At 42.0% G+C, this 24,489-nt stretch overlaps 1 protein-coding gene across 1 annotated transcript in view; it reads right to left on the bottom strand.

The window, feature by feature from the left end:
• Positions 1-2,590: 2,590 nt before the first annotated feature.
• Positions 2,591-24,489, bottom strand: part of LOC126213392 (poly [ADP-ribose] polymerase tankyrase-1-like) — a 38,063-nt gene continuing 16,164 nt past the window's right edge. The window contains exons 3-4 of the mRNA XM_049941097.1: positions 16,231-16,350; positions 2,591-3,164 (exon numbers count right to left, since the gene is read on the bottom strand). Of these exons, the coding sequence (XP_049797054.1) occupies positions 2,684-3,164; positions 16,231-16,350 (601 nt within the window). The 3' untranslated portion in view covers positions 2,591-2,683. The remainder of the gene's footprint in view (positions 3,165-16,230; positions 16,351-24,489) is intronic.

The following is a 24,489-nucleotide window of genomic DNA, read 5'->3' as shown; positions in this document are numbered from 1 at the left end:
TTGTAATATTTCCCCATCAGTTGTAGAGTAGATGAGAGATGTAGTTTGGCCGACTGCCGCCTGGAACGCTGAGGATGATGTCGGCAGTGTCATCTGTGTGGCCAGAGTTGCCGTGTGGCGTGTTCTGCGGTGTTCCTTGCGAGCATTCTGCTGGTGTGACATGTAATTGAGAAGGGTAGGTCGACAGAAGCGAAAAGTGGAAGGTGGCGTAAAAGGCTGTGGCCTCGTATAATATTACAGGGAACATCCAACTTACACGACAGATGCTAGCGTGTCTGGCAACACCAGCATTAAAACTTTGTGGGAAAGAAATGATTCAGGGTGGGTTTTTGATTGTCTAATTAAGGGTAAGCTGATAGTACGCTATGTGATCAAAAGTTTCAGGACACCCTCAAAAACATACGTCTTTCTGCTTAGGTGCATTGTGCTTCCACCTACTGCAATGTGCTCTACGTCAGCGACCTCAGTATACATTAGAGAGAGCAGAATGGGGCGCTCTGTGGAACTGACAGACTTCGAACGTGGTCAGGTGATTAGGTGCCACTTGTGTCATACGTCTGTACGCGAGATTTCCACACTCCTTAAGATCCCTAGTTCGACTGTTCCCGATGTGATAGTGAAGTGGAGACGCGAAAGGACATGTACAGCACAAAAGCGTACAGGCCGACCTCGGCTGCTGACTGACAGAGACCGCCGACACTTCAAGAGGGTCGTAATGTGTAATAGGCAGACATCCACCCAGACCATTACACAGCAGTTCCAAACTCCATCGCGATGCACAGCAAGTACTATGACAGTTAGGCGGGGGGTTGATAAAACTTTGACTTAATGGTCGACCGGCTGCTCATAAGCCGCACATCACACCGGTAAATGCAAAACGACGCCTCCATTTGGTGTAAGGGGGGTAAACATGGGGCGTTTGAACAGTGGAAAGACGTTTTGTGGAGTGACTAATGACGGTACACAATGTGGCGATCCGATGGCAGGGTGTGGGTATGGCGAATGCCCGTTGAACGTCATCTGCCAGCGTGTGTAGTGCCAACAGTAAAATTCGGAGGCGTTGATGTTATGGAGTGGTCGTGTTTTTCATGGACGGGGCTTTCACCCCGTGTTGTTTTGAGTGGTTCTATCACAGCACAGGACTACATTGATTTTTTAACCACCTACTTGCTTCCCATTGTTGAAGAACAATTCGGGGATGGCGATTGCATCTTTCAATACGATCGAACAGTTGTTCATAATGCACGGTGTCCTGACCTGAATCGTATAGAACCCCTTTGGAATGTTTTGGAACGCCGACTTCGTGCCAGGCCTCATCGACCGACATCAATACCTCTCCTCAGTGCAGCACTCTGTGAAGAATGGGCTCCCATTCCTCAAGAAACCTTTCAGCACATGACTGATCATATGGCTGCGAGAGTGGAATCTGTCATCAAGTCTAAGGGTGCGGCCACACCACATTGAATTCCAGTATTACCGATGGAGGGCGCCATTAACTTCTAATTCATTCTCAGCCAGGTGTCCGGATACTTTTGATCGCATAGTGTACAATTGCTGACATTAGGTGTATGATGTAGTGTAATATTCCTCACAGTGGCAATTGGTAGTAGTAACTTCGATAAACACTACAAACGGCAATGTGTTGCATTCTTCTAGACTCGAGTAGCATTCATCTCTCATGCGATGTATTTAGTTCTGTGATATGCTTGCATAAATTTGTAACATTCTCCCATTATGAGATACTTTGTCTGGCAGACTGCGTGCTGGAATTGTCAGGGTACAGTCGGCAGCAACACCTATATGGCCAGAGCTGCTGCGGGACCCCTGCTGCCGCTCTGCTGGTATGACGTCTAGGAGAAAAGGGGAGGCCGACAGAAGAGAAAAGCATCAAAGCTTTGTGGGAAAGGATTCGTTTGAGTTAGTTCTGTGACCCTGTAATTAAAGAAAAAATGATAATACAATTGCAAATATACGTATGTGATCATTGGTCACAGCGTCACAGTGTAATTAAATAGGAAAGCTATTCCATCAAGTACACTGAAGTAAACTCTGTCTGAGATCAAAGATTCTTCCTAACCATTCAGGCTGAATGATAGCAATCTAAATAGTCTGCAGTTTGTGCTCATTGGCATATCATCATATATGGTCCTACCAAGGACATATTAATAACTAAATATTGTGGAACATTAGTTCAAACAACACATAGGGTTTGAGCCAGATGACGTCTTTGACAGCCACCATGTTACCATCTGTGCACTGAAAAATAAATGACTGTGTCTTCTGCCAAAGCAACAGTGACTGATGAAGACATCACATAACTGCATTTGCATAAGTTATTTGAACAATGTATGCACCAGGAGAAACTTGAGCCTCAGACAGAACTGCTGTCTTTTGGTAACGAAGGGAATGTTTTTCATTTGCTATTGATTGACTTCTGTAAAGTTAGCTCAATAAATATTTTTCGTACTGTATCCTATACAGAGAGGTTACTTATATTAGTGTATGGTTATCTCCCGTTATCATTCTTGTTGTGTTACTAGATCAGTTCTACCTGCTATGTAATGATAGGTGCAAATGAATGAAATAGGACTAAATTTTTTGTATTCTTTATTTTAAAAGAAAGGAAAAATAATATACTGAAGGTTATGTTGTTTCACTCTACACATCTGTGGTACTGGAAGCTTCATGTTAGCAACTGTACCAATTGCTGATGGTTGTTCTTCCTGGCAAGCTGACGGGGGGTATTCCCCTCATCGTCCCTGGCCTCCACGTTGGCTCCAAACTCCAGCAGCACAGTCGCCGCTTGTAAGTGGCCTTCTTGTGCCGCCCAGTGCAGCGGCGTATATCCCCATAGATTTCTGATGTTGGCGTCAGCAGAGGACATCATAAGCAGCCGCACCACAGCCGCATGGCCAGCATTTGTGGCTGAGTGCAGAGGCGTGTGCAGCTTGATGTTCCGGGCATCCACCTCTGCTCCACTCTCCAGTAGACAGCTCACCGCTTCCACGTGTCCCTTAAACGCTGCCCAGTGCAGGGCAGTGCTCCTGTCGCCGTCCATCGACCCCACGTCTGCCCCCGCTGCTAGCAGGGCCCTCAGCTCTTCCGTTTTTCCGCCCTGAGCTGCCTGGATAAGCCTCCTGCCTTTCTCGTCACGAGAAAGGCTCCTGCATGAGTCACAGACATTATTACACTCTACTATTAGACACATACACACACACACACAAACACACACACTCAAAATGAAGAAAACTGTCAGAAATGTAAAAAACTGTAACAGTCAGAATCCGTCCAGTGACAAATTTTAAAACTTCAAGTTTTCCTTCGTTAATATGGAGCACTGAAAAATCAGAATATAGGGTTGTCCTCACCAACTTTCCATTAAAACTTCCTACATTCCTTCTCACAACTAATTCAGTTCTCACATTTTGTCGTAATTAGTTCCAAATCGTGATTTCCTTTGTGTTCAGGATTTTATTATTAAGCAGGAGCTTATCTCCGCTGAAACATACACATAATACAACCAACACCAGCACCATGTGTACATAATTCATTCTGCCACTTAAAAAGGAAATATGTGAAACTAGTCTTGCCTCTTGTATTTGAAGATAATATTCCTACAGTGTAGCAAAAATTTCAGCCCAGTTATATGTAAGTTCTTCGATATATCACTAATTAGATAAAATTAGTTTCATTTAATCCAAGTGTTTAATATATAATAATGACAGTATATCAGCTCTCCCTACCATCCATTAAAACATACTATATATATCCTGCTACATGAAAATTATCACATTTGCAACCACAAAAAGCATCCGCTGGGAGAAGATCCATGCACATCTTGACAATCATACAACCAAGTTCACCCAGGTATGGACAGACAGGAAAGTGCAATTGTGCCTCCCACCCACCACCCACCACCCACCACCCACCACCCACCACCCACCACCCACCACCCACCACCCACCACCCACCACTCACCACTCACCACTCACCACTCACCACTCACCACACACCACTCACCACTCACCACTCACCACTCACCACTCACCACTCACCACTCACCCTCACCACTCACCCTCACACTCACACTCACACTCACACTCACACAAATTTTAAATAGGTTCTTCTGATTTCCATATAGGGTAAACGACCCTATTATTGGTACCCCACCAGTAATTGGCACCCTGCTAAGGAACATTTTGTAATAAGGAAATTTTTAAGTTGGTAGTGCTGTTTTAGAAGCAGATGAAGACCTCTGTTTTCGCTTGTTGCGCTGCATTTATTTCAACGCCATCTGGGAACTGGTTTGGCGGGAAGCTGTCCTGAAGTCGATTGTTGTGAAGTTCCCTGTGCAAGAAAGGATTTTCTAAGAGGTAAATTAAGAAATACTGCCGTATATTAAGTGCTGTAATTGTGTGCACATCTCATATTTCAAAATTATGATACCATGGTTATAAAATACAATCAGTTAGGAGTTACTGGAATAAATTGAAACATTCTAACCTCAAAAGTGTAGAAGTTTAAGCTGTGCCAATAACTGGATATTGCAAAGCCTGTAATTCTAATTATTGGCACCAGGTGCCAACAACTGCTATTTTGCATTGATTCACTTTCATAGTGAAATTCATTTTAATCTTAATAAGAATGGGAAAGAAATCTAGCTGTAAAAACAGCAACTTCAAATGATGGCACTGTCCCAACAACTAGAAAATTGTGTGCCAATAACTGGAAAATTATGTACCAATGACTGGAAAATTATTAAGCATTAATTGGCATCGGTTTTAACATTTTTCTGTATCTCTTTCATTATCGAAGTAAACTGAATGAAATATGGGTCCTAGGCGAAAAGATTCATACAGTGAAGAAAGGCTTCAGAAAGGACTCCAAGAAGTAAAGAAAGGCATCTCATTCAAAGCAGCGTCCAGAACGTATGGGATTCCCAGATCAACATTACAATTCCGGCTGAGTAATAAATATACCAAAACACCCCATGGGCCAGCGCCTATACTGAGCACAGAGGAGGAAAACAGCCTTGTTTGGTGAGTATTGCTACCCCTGTAGATTGACTCATTGACAATTTACAAGCTAATTCATTATATCTGACAATATTTTTAATTATCTTTTCAGGTGGATCTTTGAATGTGCTCGGAAGGGATTCTCACGGTGAAAACAAGATATTCAGGCAAGCGTGCGAGAATTTCTTCATAACAGTAAACGTCCTAATCCTTTTAAGGATGACACACCTGGTAACGAATGGTATTCTGCCTTTTTAAAAAGGCATCCGGAAGTTTCTGAAAGAACACCTGAGGGTGTAACTGCTGCAAGTGCTTGTGTTAGTGAACAAGACGTGAGAGGATGGTTTACGTCCACAGAAGACCTCCTTAAGGAGGAAAATGTATTTGATGTGCTGTCATGTCCAAGCCATATTTTCAATGGCGATGAAACTAATTTTGTTCTATTCCCTAAGAAAGATATTGAACTTGCACCCACGGGCTGTAAAAATGTCTATGAAGTAGAGAAAGGTCCAGCAAAAGCTACTCTCACTGACATGTGCACATTCTCAGCAGATGGAAAGATGTGCCCCCGAATGATAATTTACCCCTGTCAGAGAATTCCTACCAACGTTATCAGCAAGGTTCCTGAAAAGTGGGGCATCGGGAGAAGCAACAATGGCTGGATGAAATCTGAAGTTTTCTTCGAGTTCATAGCTAACGTTTTTCATCCATATCTCCATGAAAATAACATCCTACGATCAGTAATTCTGTTCGTTGATGGGCATAAAACCCATTTAACATACCACTTGAGCGAGCTGTGTAAAGATCTTAAAATTATTCTGACATCTTTGTATCCCAATTCTACACGAATATTACAGCCTGCTGATGTTGCTGCCTTCAGACCTCTCAAAAGTGAATGGAAGAATGCTGCATTCACATGGCAAACAAACAACAGTGGAAAAGCTATAACTAAAGAGGACTTTGCACCAATCTTTAAAGAAATGATTGAAAAAATGGACCTTGAAAACACAATTAAAAATGGTTTCAGAGCTACCGGGTTGTACCCATGGAACCCATGTGACATTGATTTCTCACATTGCTTGGGTAGGAATGTTTCTAACCGCAATAATATTAACAGCAACAGCAGGAAGTCAGAAATCCTGCCTCTTCCGTACGACAATTTTGTTCATGTTGTTGGAGAAGAAAAAATAAATGAATTTGAGACTATACAGAATGTGACAGAAAACGCTCATGGAGAAGATTTCTTTCTTCTGTATCGGCTATGGAAATGTTATCAAAATGAAAACCAAAAACAGGAACAGAAAACTACTGACATCACGTCAGATGCCAACGTGTCCCTTTCTGATGAAAATCTGAACATTTCAAATCCACAACATGCCTCGAGTGAAAAAGCTAGCCAGAGTTCATCAGGAAGAGATGACACAGAAGATACGCCTATAGTAAATAAAACTCCAACCAAATGTATAAACGAAGTGCTTCTTTGGCCAGAAACGCCGAAAAGGAAAGGGAAAGCGACAAGTGGAACGATTCCCATTTGTTTTAACCTCAAGAATGTGGAATAACCTGCACGAGAAAAAGGTAAAAATGAAGGAGGATGCCATGAAACAGAAAGAAAAACGAAAGCAGGAAAGAGAAAAGAAAATGAAAAAGCAAGCTACTGAACAAATTCATAAAATGAAGAAAATGAAGAGAGATACCAGCATTGTGACAGAGCTGACATCCCAAGCTAAGCATTCAGAGGTTGAGAACGTTCCAGCTTCTACAAGTGGTTGCATGAGGAATAAAGAAAAAGAGTTTCGTGGAATGTGCTTCAAATGTACAAGAAGTGTTTCTTCCAAGAAGGGATATGAATGTAATAGCTGTAAAAAAAGTTTTCCACTCTACATGCATCCCCAGTAGGCAACAAATACATATCCCAGATGATTCAGATGATGATCTCTTTGTATGCCATAATTGTTACGTTGTACATGATAGTGACAGCACTGATGCTTTTGATGATGAAAGTGATTTCTCCGAATCGGTGGAATAAATTCTTACTGCTTGCATCACACAAAGGCCTATGCATAGCAGTTCTTCAGGAATAGTACTCACACAAAGAAAAGGACTGAGAACAAACTCAATTTGGTGTTTCTGTAATTCATAGTTGTATTTGTATAGAGTGTTATGTAATTTTACTGAATTAATAAATTGATTCTCACTTTTTCTTTATTTTCTTAATTTTCATCTTCTATTGCATTACCAAGTATTAGGAACAGCTTGTGATAGCTAGTTGTGAGTAATAATATTATTAATAATAAGTAAAGTCGTTATAAATTGGGGGTGCCAATGACTGGTAAAATTTTACTTATTTTTAAGCAACTTATTCCACGTGGAAAATAAAGTATAAAACTTTCGTAATTGAAGTATAATGTTACTTTAATATTCTAGTATATTTTGTGTTAGAATTATACTTCAAGCAAGGAAAGTGTTGAGGATACATAATTTACCCTACAAACATGTTCTTAAAGTGCCAATAATTGGGTGGTTTACCCTATATCATCCCATCAGCAAAACATATGCACTCTAAACCAACGTTTTGTGGATTTCCATAATACGATCTTATCATCCTGAAATCATTGTATACCTCAAACCATTGATATAGGTACCAAGAACCACAACCTTATCACTGCCATGTGATAACTAACTGCAATGAGCCTAACAAACACTGTCTACATTCTGGTATCACTAATCGTTTGTTACATGTGGTGGAAAGTAAAGTGCAGCAACGTATATATAAATCAAAGGCAGTTAAGAACAAAGTCGTTTGCACATTCTGCCAGGAAGGATGTTACAGCTGATAAATCCAACATCTACCAACCAAACAATCAGTTCTTTTACTGAAAATTTCATTACTAAATGCAGACGCTGATGTCACTAATTCACGAGGAAATGAGTTAGTACAAACAAATTCATTATGAGCTCATACAGTTCACATATTCAAAATGGATATTAGAGTTCTGACATTTATGTGAAAGGCTTCTTGAAGTTTCTTATCAAGTGGCGATATAGTCACTGTGAATTTTGGAAGACTGTGCAGTGGTCATGCCTGGAGGTACTTTGAACCCCCACAGTCCTCTCCTATGTGCTGCCTTGGAGGAGGTGATACAACTTTGGCTGCCTCTGGAGTGTGCTCCAGTTTACATGGAGGTAAAATATGATGTGGAATGATAACAGAGGTAGTATTTCATTTTAAAACACACGAAGTAGTGACAGATGTGAAAGCCATGTCTAATGATCCTACAAATGTGGATAAAGCTGTCAATTGTGAAATCACACACACTCATATGGAGCAACAAAGGTGATTTACACACAGACATCCACCAATGCTGTTCTAACGGTCATCAGTTGAAAAGTAGTTGGGATCAGTGACGTCTGTAGGCACTTTGTCCTCCATGTTCTCTCACTATTACAGTGAATTTTCTTTGCTCAGAACTTAAATTAGCAGCTCACTGCCTCATCATTGCTTTCAACTCTACGACCCATGCTTAGCTCATTCTGGAAGGATGAGTTAGTGGGAGTCATTTTGTATGCTGGAATGTTGGTGTACGTATTTCTGTGCGTCTAAGTGACTGTAAAGGTGAAATGTGATTCTCTGAAGAGCTGCCACATGACACCACACTGTCTTGTGAGTGGCATTCCTGCCACTGATAGCAGTCGATATGATGTAGCACTCCTGGACAAGGCATTGAGTAATCACATGCGTGAATAAGGAGGCATTCTTAACTCCTATGTTCCAAAACGTTTCAATTTCTTTATCTTATCATCACCATTATTTTGCTCATAAACTACACACATATCAACATCATTGACAAGAATAGTTCTGTAGAAAATACTGTATAAGAAATTAGAGAAAGTATTATTAGATGATAGCTGGCAGCTCCAAGAGCCTAATGACAAAATATCATTCATGTATCATGTGTTCAATATGTGAAAATGTACCTTACATAAGGGAAAAATAAGTGAAATGAATCAAATCCACTGAAATGAAATGATATAATAATGAGTTCTTTATTCCTGAAGCATGTGTGTTTTCTATTTTCGTTTTCGTTACTTAGGGTAAGATTGATAGTTACAACTTGTTTCAAGATTGGGTCTCGATTCAGAATGCATGGCACTTGCTCGGCTGATCAAAGCAATTTTTTCCCTAATGCAGCTTTGTAAAGCAATTACTCTATTAAACATCATTACATGTACTGCAGATGTGGGCTTGATAAAATTATGTACAATTTCACTCTGAAGCGATCGTATCACTAATTATGTTATGTTGATAAGGAAGTCGTGCTATGGGGCTACAACGCCATGAAGAGATACTTGGCTATAGAATTGTGATTTTGTGTAGTGTTTTCTTGTCTTCTTTGATGTCCAGCGCCATTGCTTGAGCTCCAGTACCTGCCTCAAGTACCCGTTGTAATTCTGGGCGCTGTAGTGTTGTAGTACCAAAGGCAGACTTGAACATTTTGCCACATCACACTAAGCAACATACCATTGCCCATGTTCTGTTAGCAAATGATATGGATCGTGGAAGGACTGCTGTAAATATGATTCAGTTTACTGATGGCATATGCATTCATGACGATTACAGTTTTAGTCTCATGAAAAATTCTTGTATCATGGTCGTTCGTCTTTGCAAGTATTGTCTTATTGTCTTAAGTTTATGCTGCCAGTAAACCGAAACCATGTCTCTCAGTCATCTTAAAGCGGTTCATCTTTCGTCTCACTAATAGGAACACCTGAAACCGTCAGGTGAGATTTTTTGTAATTCATTTTTGGTCATGTCACTTGGACATGTGTTAAAATTTATTTGCTCTTCCACATGTCTTGCTTCTTGTTGATGAGCAAACTGGTTTCATGTGCATTTTCGTGAGATATTGTTGTCATGGTGGAAACAGATATTTCTTATAATGTTTTGGAATGATATCCAAGCCAGTTATTCATAACGTATATCACTATCAAATCAGGCTTATTATTGACAAAGGTGTCATAAGCTGCCTGTTAAGCATTACTCTGGAGGTAGCATCCACTATAAAGTTGTACATCGTGTATAAACCTTCTTGTAGTTAAATCACTCCTATATGTTGCCAAAGTTCATGAACATTATGGCTACGTCTGGTTTGTTGGTAAGATGCAAAATACAACTGTATATTCTTTTCAATAGATGGTTCCAGTACTAAATTTTGATATACTGTATTGGTACACAATTTAAAGTGGAGACATAACCAGACACGTGGCTGCAGGCTGGGCCGCAGTGCGCTGGCCACATAGCATGATGGGTATTCGGTTGTCAACTTTTAAATTTACTTTTAGACATATTCGTGGTAGTGATAACGTTGTGGCCGATGGAGGTGGCAGAATCTTTGAAGAATGGGAAGAGTCCTCCCCAGAGGAGGAAGAGCGTTTGCCAGAAGAACTTATGGGTGCCATTTTGACTGAGCGTCTCCTATTATTCAAGGATCTAAGGGAGCAACAGGATGCCAATACACCTTTAGTCAGCTAAAGGAACAGAACTGGAAGAGTGAAGTAGTTAGGCCTTATCTGTTAAAGACGAATGTCTTCCGTTGCTCAAGCAGGGTATCCTGGTGGCGACTGTACTGTGTTGGCTAAGAATTTAGTACGACTCTTCTTTAATACTATCACAAGAGACCAGTAGTAGGACATTTCCATGTTCAAAACCAGGATGAAAATAAGTGAGAACTTCACATAGCCATGTGTATTGGAATGACCAAACAAGGTACTTGGTCTTGCCAAGAATTGTTAGCATCTGATGTGATAAATGGAGAAATTGTACATTGATTATGTGGACCCATTCCCATGGTCACAAGAGTGCATCTGCTACATACTGGTATGTGTAGACCCCCTTACATTGTTGAGATGGTTGCTCACGACACGAGGTATGATGTCACAAAATAACATCAATGCCCATCAGACCATCTTGAGCACATTCGGGTCCCGTAAGGTAGTGGTTATGACAATGAACCGAATTTCACTTCCATGAGATTTAGGAAATTTCGTTTCAAAGTGAGACAATGACCACCCTGTGTTTTCTGAATCTGGGATACTCAGAGGGTTAATTGCAACCTGCTGGCAGCTCTTATCACATACGACCGTGAGGACTATACATGGAGGAATTCGTTATTGTCTTGGTTGGGGTACGCCTTCCATACAGCAGCACACAAAGCTCATAAGCAGGCTCCAGTCGTCATCATATTAGCGTTTAAACTCAACAGAGCACCCTCTTGAATTTTTCGTCACTGAATGCTTTACTGCTGAGCAGATCGATGCCGAGCAAATTAGAGACAAATGGAAAAGCGTACATAAAAAAATTTCAAGTCCACCCGTGATAGGATGGTGCAGAAATACTATGCTGGAAGACTGCCAACCTCACTCCGTGGAGCAGGGCGTGGTTAAAAAATTCAGTACAGTGAGCAGGGGATCAGATAAAGTGATGGGGGAAGCTGTTGCCCAGATCTGTGGAACTGACACAGATCTTGCCTTTAATGGCACCTTTCTCATGGGGGATATGCATACCAAGTAAACACTGAAAGTACCTCTATCTCAAGTAAGACCAATCCAGGAGGGAACAATAACGCAGAAAACATATTGGCTATAAACGCCAAATGGGGCACAAAAGTTAATCTCCGATTGCTAATAACAAGAGTGTTTCGTTTTTCATCCTATTTCTGAGGTACCTTCAGTAGTTTCCATATGAGTAAGTGCTCCGCAAGTACGATGGCAGTTCAATAAGCAATGCAACACATTTTTTTCTGAAACAGGGGTTGTTTTATTCAGCATTGAAATACGCCAGGTTATTCCCCAATCTTTTAGCTACACAACACTATTTTTCAACGTAATCTTCATTCAATGCTACGGCCTTACGCCACCTTGAAATGAGGGCCTGTATGCCTGCACGGTACCATTCCACTGGTCGATGTCGGAGCCAACGTCGTACTGCATCAATAACTTCTTCATCATCCGCGTAGTGCCTCCCACGGATTGCGTCCTTCATTGGGCCAAACATATGGAAATCCGACGGTGCGAGATCGGGGCTGTAGGGTGCATGAGGAAGAACAGTCCACTGAAGTTTTGTGAGCTCCTCTCGGGTGCGAAGACTTGTGTGAGGTCTTGCGTTGTCATGAAGAAGGAGAAGTTCGTTCTGATTTTTGTGCCTACGAACACGCTGAAGTCGTTTCTTCAATTTCTGAAGAGTAGCACAATACACTTCAGAGTTGATCGTTTGACCATGGGGAAGGACATCGAACAGAATAACCCCTTCAGCGTCCCAGAAGACTGTAACCATGACTTTACCGGCTGAGGGTATGGCTTTAAACATTTTCTTGGTAGGGGAGTGGGTGTGGCGCCACTCCATTGATTGCCGTTTTGTTTCAGGTTCGAAGTGATGAACCCATGTTTCATCGCGTGTAATAATCTTTGACAAGAAATTGTCACCCTCAGCCACATGACGAGCAAGCAATTCCGCACAGATGGTTCTCCTTTGCTCTTTATGGTGTTCGGTTAGACAACGAGGGACCCAGCGGGAACAAACCTTTGAATATCCCAACTGGTGAACAAGTGTGACAGCACTACCAACAGAGATGTCAAGTTGAGCAATGAGTTGTTTGATGGTGATCCGTCGATCATCTCGAACGAGTGTGTTCGCACGCTCCGCCATTGCAGGAGTCACAGCTGTGCACGGCCGGCCCGCACGCGGGAGATCAGACAGTCTTGCTTGACCTTGCGGCGATGATGACACACGCTTTGCCCAACGACTCACCGTGCTTTTGTCCACTGCCAGATCACCGTAGACATTCTGGAAGCGCCTATGAATATCTGAGATGCCCTGGTTTTCCGCCAAAAGAAACTCTATCACTGCCCGTTGTTTGCAACGCACATCCGTTACAGACGCCATTTTAACAGCTCCCTACAGCGCTGCCACCTGTCGGAAGTCAATGAAACTATACGAGACGAAGCGGGAATGTTTGAAAATATTCTACAAGAAATTTCCGGTTTTTTCAACCAAAATTGGCCGAGAAAAAAAATGTGTTGTATTACTTATTGAACTGCCCTCGTATGCATGTTGCTCTGTCATCTTCCATTGTCAGTTTCTTTTTTTTTTTTTTCAAATTGTTCCTCACTGTTCATTGCTTCGAATATGTTTCCTTATGGTTTCTTCTCATTGGTTTTTTGCTTCTACTTGTTATGTCAGTTGTTCCTGTGTGCTAAATTTGGCAAATTTCTGTTGACTGCTTTCCTGATATAAGTTCAGCATAAAAGCATTGTGTGTCTTACATGACCGTCGGTCGAGGCGGGTCTACTTCTGTTGTCTACCTATGCTGCAAGAGGCTTTTAAATGTGCAGTGGATTCACAGGTTGCAGATGTCCGCAGCTGACCATCCTAGGAAATCAGACTATGAGTTCATTGATCACTATATCAGAAGGAATGTATTCTTAAGCCCGTTCATACCCTTCTTATGCTATTATCAACATTAAAATGCTTGAATTGCTGCAGTGTCTCTTCTTGTTACTCCTGCGTTACACACGCAGTGACTTGATGCCTTCTGTTCTGATTAATTTCAAAACGCTTGTTGAATTGTGTCTCTGTTGTTAGTCATTGGTCTGTGTAATTATTGATCGGGTACAAATTGCACAGCATTTGACTTCCAAATGTATTGACTTAATAAAGAAGTCATGTTGTAAACATAGCAGTTCACTATGTGATCGATATCGGTGAATGAATTTTTCACTCTGCAGCACAATGTGCGCCTATATGCAAGAAGCTGGCAGATTAAAACCGTGTACCAGACCAGCATTCGAAACCAGGACCTTTGTCTTCGACAGACGAGTTCTCTACAGGCTGAGCTACACAAGCGCAACTCACGCCCTCTCCTCACAGCTCTACTTTCGTCAGTACCTCATTTCCTATCTTTGAAACTTCACAGAACCTTTCCTGCATAAGTAGCAGGATTAGCACTCCTGGAAGAACAGTTACTGCAGAGACATGGCTCAGCCACAGCCTACGGGATGTTTCCAGAATGAAGATGTCCCCCAGGCTTTGGCTAATCCATGTGCACGCAATATCCTTTCTTCAAAGAGTGCTAGTCTTTCAACGTACGCAGGAGAATTTCTGTGAAGGTTGAAAGGTATGAGCTGTGAGGCGGGTCGTGAGTCGTCGTTGCATAGCTCAGTTGTTGGAGCACTCGTCTCTGGAAGGCAAAGGTCCTGGTTTCGAATGCTGGTCTGGTACAAAGTCTGAATTGGTGAGGAAGTCTCTGCCTCTCCTATCACCAGTCTCTGCTTTCCAAAAATAAAAGTGAACTTCAGGATGCATTTACACAAGAAATGCCACATGATGCCCAATATACATGACGCTCGCGCGCCAACGAAGCTCGATCCATTGCAGGGGCTCACTTAGAGTTGCTGAAGCCTGAAATTCAGTCTCCACTCAATCATGTCCACAACAGGATTTGCTGGATTCCCTGCTTCTTATGAGCACGAGTATGACTGCCATGCAGCAGGTCCAGGTTAAATTCCCGGGCAGGTCACAGATTTTCTCTGCTCGGGGACTGGGTGTTGTGTTGCCCTCTTCATTGTGGTTTTTGGGGTAAGTTCCTATGGGACGAAACTGCTGAGGTCGTCGCTCCCTAGGCCTACACAGTACTTAGTCTAACTTAAACCAGCCTGCGCTAGGGACACGCATGCCCGAGGGAGGATTCGAACCTCCGATGGGGTGAGCCGCGCGAACCGTGGCAAGGCGCCTCATCATTGACGTGAAAGTTGCCCAGTGTGGTGTCGACTGAAGAGACTTGCAACTCTCTGGCCGAATTTCCGCAACTGCGGACTTTCGACCATCAACACCGTACAATTATTTCGTTTCATTTTTCGTCCTTTCATCCATGATTTTCGAACTCAGCCACCAGAGCTTCTGATACGCATTCCTTGTACTAAGACAACCAACAGTCTTCCAATCACTACACTTCCCCAGTGATGTTATTCCTACATACCACAATTCTTCATTTGTATAACTTACGGAATGTGTTGAATAGCAGTGCAACAAACCCATTATTCCACACCCATTTTCTAAAGACAATTTTCTAAGGTAGATAACCATGAACTAAAGGAGAAACTGTATTGGACATATGAATAAAAAAACTTTGGGAAAGGATACGGTCTGTATAATACAGGGTGTTACAAAAAGGTACGGCCAAACTTTCAGGAAACATTCCTCACACACAAATAAAGAAAAGATGTTATGTGGACATGTGTCCGGATACGCTTAATTTCCATGTTAGAGCTCATTTTAGTTTCGTCAGTATGTACTGTACTTCCTCGATTCACCGCCATGATTTCATACGGGATACTCTAACTGTGCTGCTAGAACATGTGCCTTTACAAGTACGACACAAAATGTAGTTCATGCACGATGGAGCTCCTGCACATTTCAGTCGAAGTGTTCGTACGCTTGCTCAACAACAGATTCGGTGACCGATGGATTGGTAGAGGCGGACCAATTCCATGGCCTCCATGCTCTCCTGACGTCAACCCTCTTGACTTTCACTTATGCGGGCATTTGAAAGCTCTTGTCTACGCAACCCCGGCACCAAATGTAGAGACTCTTCGTGCTCGTATTGTGGACGGCTGTGATACAATACGCCATTCTCTAGGGCTGCATCAGCGCATCAGGGATTCCATGCGACGGAGGGTGGATGCATGTATCCTCGCTAACGGAGGACATTTTGAACATTTCCTGTAACAAAGTGTTTGAAGTCACGCTGGTACGCTCTGTTGCTTTGTGTTTCCATTCCATGATTAATGTGATTTGAAGAGAAGTAATAAAATGAGCTGTAACATGGAAAGTAAGCGTTTCCGGACACATGTCCATATATTTTCTTTCTTTGTGTGTGAGGAATGTTTCCTGAAAGTTTGGCCATACCGTTTTGTGACACCCTGTATATTTCCCATACAAGTGCGACTGAGTGATTAAGAACTGAATATAATTCTCACTGGATCCACCTTCTCCGATTTTAGTTTTCTCCACATTATAACTTAAAAACTACAAAAAAGTAGTAATTTTTCGTGATAGACGTTACGTCTTTTGTAGAAAAATTGAGAGAAAGTTGAATTAGTTTTTTACCGTAAGTATTCGTTAACGCACCAGTTGTACACATACATTGCTGCAACTCACCGTAGGCGAGACACAGCGGCGGCGTCAGGTGGAGGGGTGTGCTGGGAAGATGTGACTGGTGCAGCTGTGGCAGGTGTTTGAGCACTGGTGGTGGGCCCCTCCTCTGTAGTCGCTGGTGTGCTGCAAAGAGGGAGAGAGAGAGAGAGAGACATTGTAGGCGGGCGTGTTCTCATGGTGGCCAGAGGGCTGCATACCACAAATAATACTGATGAGCAGTTGTCTATATACATACACTACTGGCCATTAAAACTGCTACACCACGATGATGACGTGCTACAGACGCGAAATTTAACCGACAGGAAGAAGATGCCGTGATATGCAAATGATTAGTTTTTCAGAGCATTCACACAGGGTTGGTGCCGGTGGCGACACCTACAACCTGCTGACATGAGGAACGTTTCCAACCGATTTCTTATTTACAAACAGCAGTTGACCGGCGTTGCCTGGTGAAGCGTTGTTGTGATGCCTCGTGTAAGGAGGAGAAATGCGTACTCTCACGTTTCCGACTTGGATAAAGGTCAGATTGTAGCCTATCGCTATTGCGGTTTATCGTATCGCGACATTGCTGCTCACATTGGTCGAGATCCAATGACTGCTAGCAGAATATGGGATCGGTGAGTTCAGGAGGGTAATACGGAACGCCGTGATGGAACCCAACGGCCTCGTATCACTAGCAGTCGAGATGACAGGCATCTGCATTGCGGTAACAGATCGTGCAGCCACGTCTCGATCCCTGTGTCATAAGATGGGGACGTTTGCAAGAGAACAACCATCTGCACGAACAGTTCGACGACGTTTGCAGCAGCACGGACTATCAGCTCGGAGATCGTGGCTGCGGTTACCCTTGACGCTGCATCACAGACAGGAGCGCCTGCGATGGTGTACTCGACGACGTACCTGGGTGCACGAATGGCAAAACGTCACTTTTTCGGATGAATCCAGGTTCTGTTTACAGCATCATGATGGTCGCATCCGTGTTTGGCGACATGGCGGTGAACGAACATTGGATGCATGTATTCGTCATTGCCATACTGGCGTATCGCCCGGCGTGATGGTATGGGGTGCCATTGGTTACACGTCTCGGTCACCTCTTGTTCGCATTGACGGCACTTCGAACAGTGGACGTTACATTTCAGATGTCTTACGACCTGTCGCTCTACCCTTCATTCGATCCCTGCGAAACCCTTTATTTCAGCAGGATAATGCACGACCGCATGTTGCAGATCCATTACATTCTCCAGATCTCTCACGAATTGAACAATTGAAAACGTCTGGTCAATGGTGGCCGAGCAACTGGCTCGTCACAATACGCCAGTCACTACTCTTGATGAACTGTGGTATCGTGTTGAAGCTGCACGGGCAGCTGTACCTGTACATGCCATCCAAACTCTGTTTGACTTAATGCCCAGACGTATCAAGAACGTTATTACGGCCAGAGTTGCTTATTCTGGGTACTGATTTCTCACGATCTATCCACCCAAATTGCATGAAAATGTAATCACATGTCAGTTCTAGTATAATATATTTGTCCAATGAATACCCGTTTATCATCTGCATTTCTTCTTGGTGTAGCAATTTTAATAGCCAGTAGTGTATGACAGAGCACACTCCACCATCAACGGTAGTCAGTCACTCAACGTGAACCACTTGGGGCTCCAAAAAGACTAATCAGTTTCTAACTTCTACATATCCTACAGCCATAGCTTAGCATGACAAACAAGAAATTGTTCCAAATGAAGCACAAACTAAAAACAAATATAAGCACAAAGTAGTTGCTGGAATGACAGCAGAGTTATTAGACAGGACAGGTCAAATACGTCACTTCAGCCAATGATCAATCAGGAGTTACCAGTGCAGTAATCAGGCTGTCCCACATATTTGAATGTACATAATATAAACAGCACTACGTGGTCTAGGTTTAGCGCCTTTGATTAACAATCAAAATGTCATCGGTCCTGCGTTCGAAACCCGCCTGTCTTTAAATTTGGATTAATAATCAGCATTGATGGCCAAAGACTTCTGGCATAAAAAGTAACCCTCACTCTGCCAATGGCCTTATTAAAGGGGACGGACAAGCGAACAGAGGTTCAGGTGGGAAACTGCCCCTAAAGGAGGAATATTCAGCAATGATCAACGGCCTGAGGATGGAGAGGCAACGGGAACCTCTTCAGTAAGGACACATAATGTGTATCCACAGGACATGTGGCCTGTAACTGAAAAATTGTCATGATGATCTCTCCATTGGCAAGAGATTCCAGAAAAGTCCCCCATTCGGATCTCCGGCAGGGGACTGCCAAGGGGAAGCTGATCATGAGAAAAGACATGAATGACCAACGAAAGGATAACGTTCTACGAGTGGGGGCGTGGAATCTCAGAAGCTTTAAAGTGGTAGGGAAGCTTGAAAATCTGGAAAGGGAAATGCAAAGGCTCTGGCTGGGTACAGTAGGGATCACAGAAGTGAAATGGAAACAAGACAAGGATTTCTGATCAGATCAGTATAGGGTAATATCAACAGCACCACAAATGGTAAAACGGGACTAGGATTCGTTATGAATACGATGGTAGGGCAGAGAGTGTTTCCTGAGGTCCAGTGATAGGTCTAGTCTTATCAGAATCGACAGCAAACCAACACCGACAACCGTAGTTCAGGTATACACGCCGACGTCACAACCTCAAGATGTATAGCTATAGGGTATATATGACGATATTGAAAAGATAGTACGGTACATAAAGGGAGATGAAAATCTAATGGTCACGGGTAATTCGAACGCAGTTCTAGGGAAGAAAATTTTACAGGAAAATGTGGGCTTGGGACAAGGAATGAGAAGGAGAAAGACTAAGTGAGCTGTGTAATAAATTTAATCTATTAATAGTGAATACTCTGTTCAAGAATCACAAGAGAAGGTATATTTGGAGAAGGCCAGATGATACTGGAATATTTCAGTTAGAATGCATCATCGTCAGACGGAGGCTCCAAAACCAGATACTGGATTATAAGGCTTACCCAGGAGCAGATATAGACTCAATCACAATGGAGTGGTGATGAAAATTAGGTGGAAGTTTAAGTGATTAGTCAGGAAGAATCAATATGAAAGAAATGGGATAAGGAAGTACTAAGGAATGATGAGATACACCCGAAGTTCTCTCAGGATAAAGACACAGCAGTAACTAATAGTTCAGTATCCAGTACAGTTGAAGAGGAATGGACATTTCGAAAAAGGGCAATCACAGAAATTGGAAAGAAAAATATAGATACAACGAAGTTAACTGGGAAGAAACCATGGGTCACAGAAGGAATACTTCAGTTGACTGACGAAAGAAGCAAGTAGAAATTGTTCATGGAATTTCAGGGATACAGAAATACAAGTCGCTGAGGAATGGAATAAACAGGAAGTGCAGGGAAGCTAACACGAAATGGCTGTATGAAAAACGTGAAGAAATCGAAAAAGAAATGATTGTTGGAAGAACTGACTCAGCATATAGGAAAGGGAAAATAGCCTCCGGTGTAACTGAAAGCAAAGGTGGTACCATTAAGAGTGCAATGCAGAGAAGAGAGCTGATAGGTGGAAAGAGCACATTGAAGGCCTGTATTAGGGGAAAGATTTGTCTGATGTGATAGAAGAAGATATAGGAATCGATTTAGAAGGGATGGGGGATCCAGTATGAGAATCAGAATTTAAGAGGGAATTATCGCACAATCAGCTTAAAATCTCATTCATCAAAGTTACTTACAAGATTAAGATACAGAAGAATGGAAAATAAAATTGAGGATACGTTAGATGACACTTAGTTTGGCTACAGGAGAGGTAAAGGCACCAGAGAGACAATTCTGACGTCGCGGTTGATAATGGAGGCAAGACTAAAGAAAAATCAAGACACGTTCATAGAATTTGATGACCTTAAAAAGGCATTCGACAATGTAAATGATGCAAGATGTTCGAAAATCTGAGAAAAACAGGGCTATATTGGAAGAGACGTGTAATATACAATACGTACAAGTGCCAAAGGGTATAATAAGAGTACACCACCAAGAAGTAAGTGATAGGATTAAAAAGAGTGTAAGACAGGGATGTAGTCTTTCGCCACTAATGTTCAAACTGTACTTCGAAGAAGTAGTGATGGAAATAAAAGAAAGATTCAGGGGTGGAACTGAAATTCAGGGTGAAAGGTTATCAATGATATGATTTGCTGGTGACATTGCTGTTCTGAGTGAAAGTGAAGAAGAATTAGATGATCTGCTAAATGGTATGAACAGTCTAGTGATTAGAGAAAATGGATTGGGAGTAAATCGAAGAAAGAGGAAAGTAATGGAAGTGGCAGAAATGAGAACACCAGGAAACATAACATGAGGATTGATGATCACGAAGTGAATGAAGTTAAAGAATTCTATTACCTAGGCAGCAAAATATCCAATGAAGGACGGAGCAAGGAGAACAACAAAAACAGAGTAGCACTGGTGAAAAGAGCATTCCTGGCCAAGAGGTCTATTAGTATCAAACATAGGCCTCAATTTGAGGAAGAAGTTTCTGAGAATGTACGTTTAAATCACAGCATTGTATGGCAATGAAACATAGACTCTGGGAAAACAAACAGAAGAGAAAAAAGAATGTGTGTGAAATCTTATGGGACTTAACTGCTAAGTTCATCAGTCCCTAAGCTTACACACTACTTAACCTAAATTATCCTAAGGACAAACACACACACACCCACACCCGAGGGAGGACTCGAACCTCCGCCGGGACCAGCCACACAGTCCGTGACTGCAGCGCCTCAGACCGCTCGGCTAATCCCGCATGGCCAAACAGAAGAGAATCGAAGCATTTGAGAAGTGGTACCACAGACGAATGTTGAAAATTAGGTGGACAGATAAGGTAAGGAATGAGAAGGCTCTGTGCAGCATCGTAGAGGAATGGAATATCTGCAAAACACTGACATGAAGAAAATACAGGCTGATACGACACCTGTTAAGACATCAGGGAATGACTTCCATGGTACTAGGGGGAAGTGTAGAGGGCCAAAAATGTAGATGGAGGCAGATATTGGAATACATGCAGCAAATAATTGAGGACATAGGTCGCGGCTGCTTCTCTGAGATGAATAGGTTGCCGGGTAGCATCAAACCAGTCAGAAGACTGATGACTCAAAAGAATCTAAACATATGATCATGTAATTGCGTTCAAAGTGTTCGTTGCTCATGGGTCACGGACAGGGCTATACGAAGCACAGACAGTACACAGGAGGACAACAAGTTTTGAACATGGCAGGAAAGGTAATTCGGGGAAGATGCTGTGCAAAAAGGTGAGGATTCACGACAAAATGAGCTAAGGGAATACGATATTTGATTGTCATAAAAATATTAAGACAGAAATTTAAATATTATTCAATAAATAAAGTTTATACATAAGGGCAAGCAGCACTCTAACTCAATAGGCGAACATTACGCATTGTCTGATTGCAATGTTGGTTAGTGTGTGAGGAAGATCAGTAAAGAGAATCAATGAGAAAATGTGCTAAAATGTGGAATTTGATCAAAGGTTGTCACTTCAGTAACATTAAAAATTTTATTTAGTAGGGTACTCTGGTGTAGTCGGTATTCGTACTTACGTGATTTGGAATGGAAAAGCAGCTGTTGAATGGAGCAGTCGATGTTAATGGAAATTATGACAAAGAGTCTACATAAGAAAATGACTAAGTTCATTTCTATGAAGACTCAAGAAAACTTTATCCTATAAAGGAAGTAATTAAATTCAGCTGGGTTTGACTTCCGCCTGTGAGGAGATAGCATGCTACCTAATGTCTGGAAGCTGAATAATAATCATTGATGTGTGTGTGTGTGTGAGAGAGAGAGAGAGGGAGAGAGAGAGAGAGAGAGAGGGAGAGAAAGAGAGAGAGAGAGATGGCAACATAATCTGGTAAGTTGAAGTGGGGGTATTAGTTTAATAAAGAAGCTTGACATGGGAATGTAGGAGAGGGTGAATGAGGAGTTGTATGATAAATTGATGTTATGATGACCAGATGCAGAACTACGATGCGGTAGTGTGTGCAGCCCAAGTGGATGAAGAAAGTAAAGGTTAGGAATTGAAATAAGTATTCTATATAAATTATCAAGAGCGTTTCCAAAGGTTACTTTTGATTAAAGTATGTTGTTGTTGTTGTTGTTGTGGTTTTCAGTCCTGAGACTGGTTTGATGGAGCTCTCCATGAATTAAAGTATATGGAACTACATTTATGTGCAACGTTTCAGTATTACGATTTGTTCAAAGGCAGCCGTGGAGATATATTTCTCTTTCACACATTAATTATCATAATAAATTACTTATAATTAAAGTTCTCCCTGAGACATTTTAAGTCTCCTCTTTATCTGCGATAATGATAGTAGCAGACGACGCGAATTAAAATTTGTGCCGCGGCCGGGACTCGAACGCGCGAGTTCTTGCTCATTAGGAAGAACTGCTAACCAGTATGGTACCTAGTGCTGCGGTGGCGTAATTGTTAGCATTTGTGCCTAATAAGCAAGAAGAGATGGGTTTGAGTCCCGGCCACAGCAGAAATTTTAGTTAATGTCTTCTGCTTCCAAATTACGTTAAACTAGAGAGGGAGAGATTGAGAAAAGTACAACAGAGGCTAAAAGTAGAAGTAAAAGAAGCCTAGGCGATGCCATATTATCTGAGCAATGTTATCTCAAGGACACTCTTTATAGTTTGGCAAGTAGCCCATTGCTACTCTACATTATTTGAAAGTATTCGAAAGAAAGTGACTAGACTTGAATGAAACATAGGTACCTACGAAACAGTATGTAACAAAGGATTGTTGGATCTACACTTCTCATCAGAAGTAAGTAGGTTGGAGATTTATTAGTGACTCCAATACATGGGATGTGGACGGTCACATGCTGTGCAAGAGTAGTAGGAAACTTGGTGGAATTCGCTTAATGTCCTTTAATAACGCAATAGATAACTTCAAACAAGAAAGGTTAGAGACCTGATAGTATCTCCTCCAGAATGCAGTACAGACTGTCAGTCACTGTACATGGTCCCTTTTTGCATGTTGTACAAGGAAGTATACCTAAGTACAACAAATATTCTGAGCTACTGTTGGACTCAGGTGGCTAGGAATGTGAAGGGAAGGCTCAGAATCTACATCTGCATCTGCATCTACATCTATACTCTGCAAACCACCGTGACGTATACGGCAGAGGGTACGCCTCATTGTACAATTTATTAAGCTTTCTCCCTGTTCCATTCAGTAGAGAGCGCGGGAAGAATGACTATCTGAATGCCTCCGTGCATGCGGTAGTTATTCTCATATTACCCTCACGCTCCCCATGTGAACAATACATAAGGGCTCTACATCTACATCTACGTGGATACTCTGCAAATCACATTTAAGAGCCTGTTATTCCAATCTCGTATCGTGCGCGGAAAGAACGAACACCTATATCTTTCCCTGCGAGCTCCTATTTCCACAATTTTATCATGGTGCTTGTTTCTCCCTACGTAGGTCGGCGTCATCAAAATATTTTCACATTCGGAGGAGAAAGTTGGTGATTGAATTTCATGAGAAGATCCCGCCGCAACGAAAAACGGCTTTGTTTTAATGATGTCCACCTTAAATACTTTATCATTTCAGCGACAATCTCTCCCCTATTTCGCCATAATACAAAACGTGCTGCGCTTCTTTGAACTTTTTCCATGTGTTCCGTCAATTCTATCTGATAAGAATCCCACACTACGCAGCAGTATTCTAAGAGAGTCTCTTTAGTAGGTCTGTTACATTTTCTAAGTGTCCTGCCAGTGAAAAGCAGTCTTCGATTAGCTATCCCCACAACATTTCCTTTGCGTTATTTCCAATTTATGTTGTTCGTAATTGTAGTTACTAGATATTTAGTTGAACTTACGGCCTTTAGATTTGACCGATTTATCTGTAACCGAAGTTTAACCGATTGCTTTTAGCACTCATGTGGATGACCTCACACTTTTCGTTATTTAGGGTCGACTGCCAATTTTCGCACCATACAGGTATATTTTCTAAATCGTTTTGCAATTTTTTTTATATTCTGACGATTTCACTAGTCGATAAACAACAGCATCATCTGCAAACAGCCAAAGACGGTTGGTCAGATTGTCTCGCAAATCGTTTATATAGATAACGAACAGCGAAGGGCCTATACCACTACCTTGGGGAACGCCAGAATTAACTTCAGTTTTGCTCAATGACTTTCTTTCACTTACTTCTGTGACCTCTCTGACAGGAAGGAAAT

This window comes from Schistocerca nitens, chromosome 11 (genome assembly GCF_023898315.1).
Source record: "Schistocerca nitens isolate TAMUIC-IGC-003100 chromosome 11, iqSchNite1.1, whole genome shotgun sequence".
NCBI lineage: Eukaryota > Metazoa > Arthropoda > Insecta > Orthoptera > Acrididae > Schistocerca > Schistocerca nitens.
The sequence above is the reverse complement of the archived record's forward strand: the minus strand, read 5'-3'. Positions and strand labels throughout refer to the sequence as shown.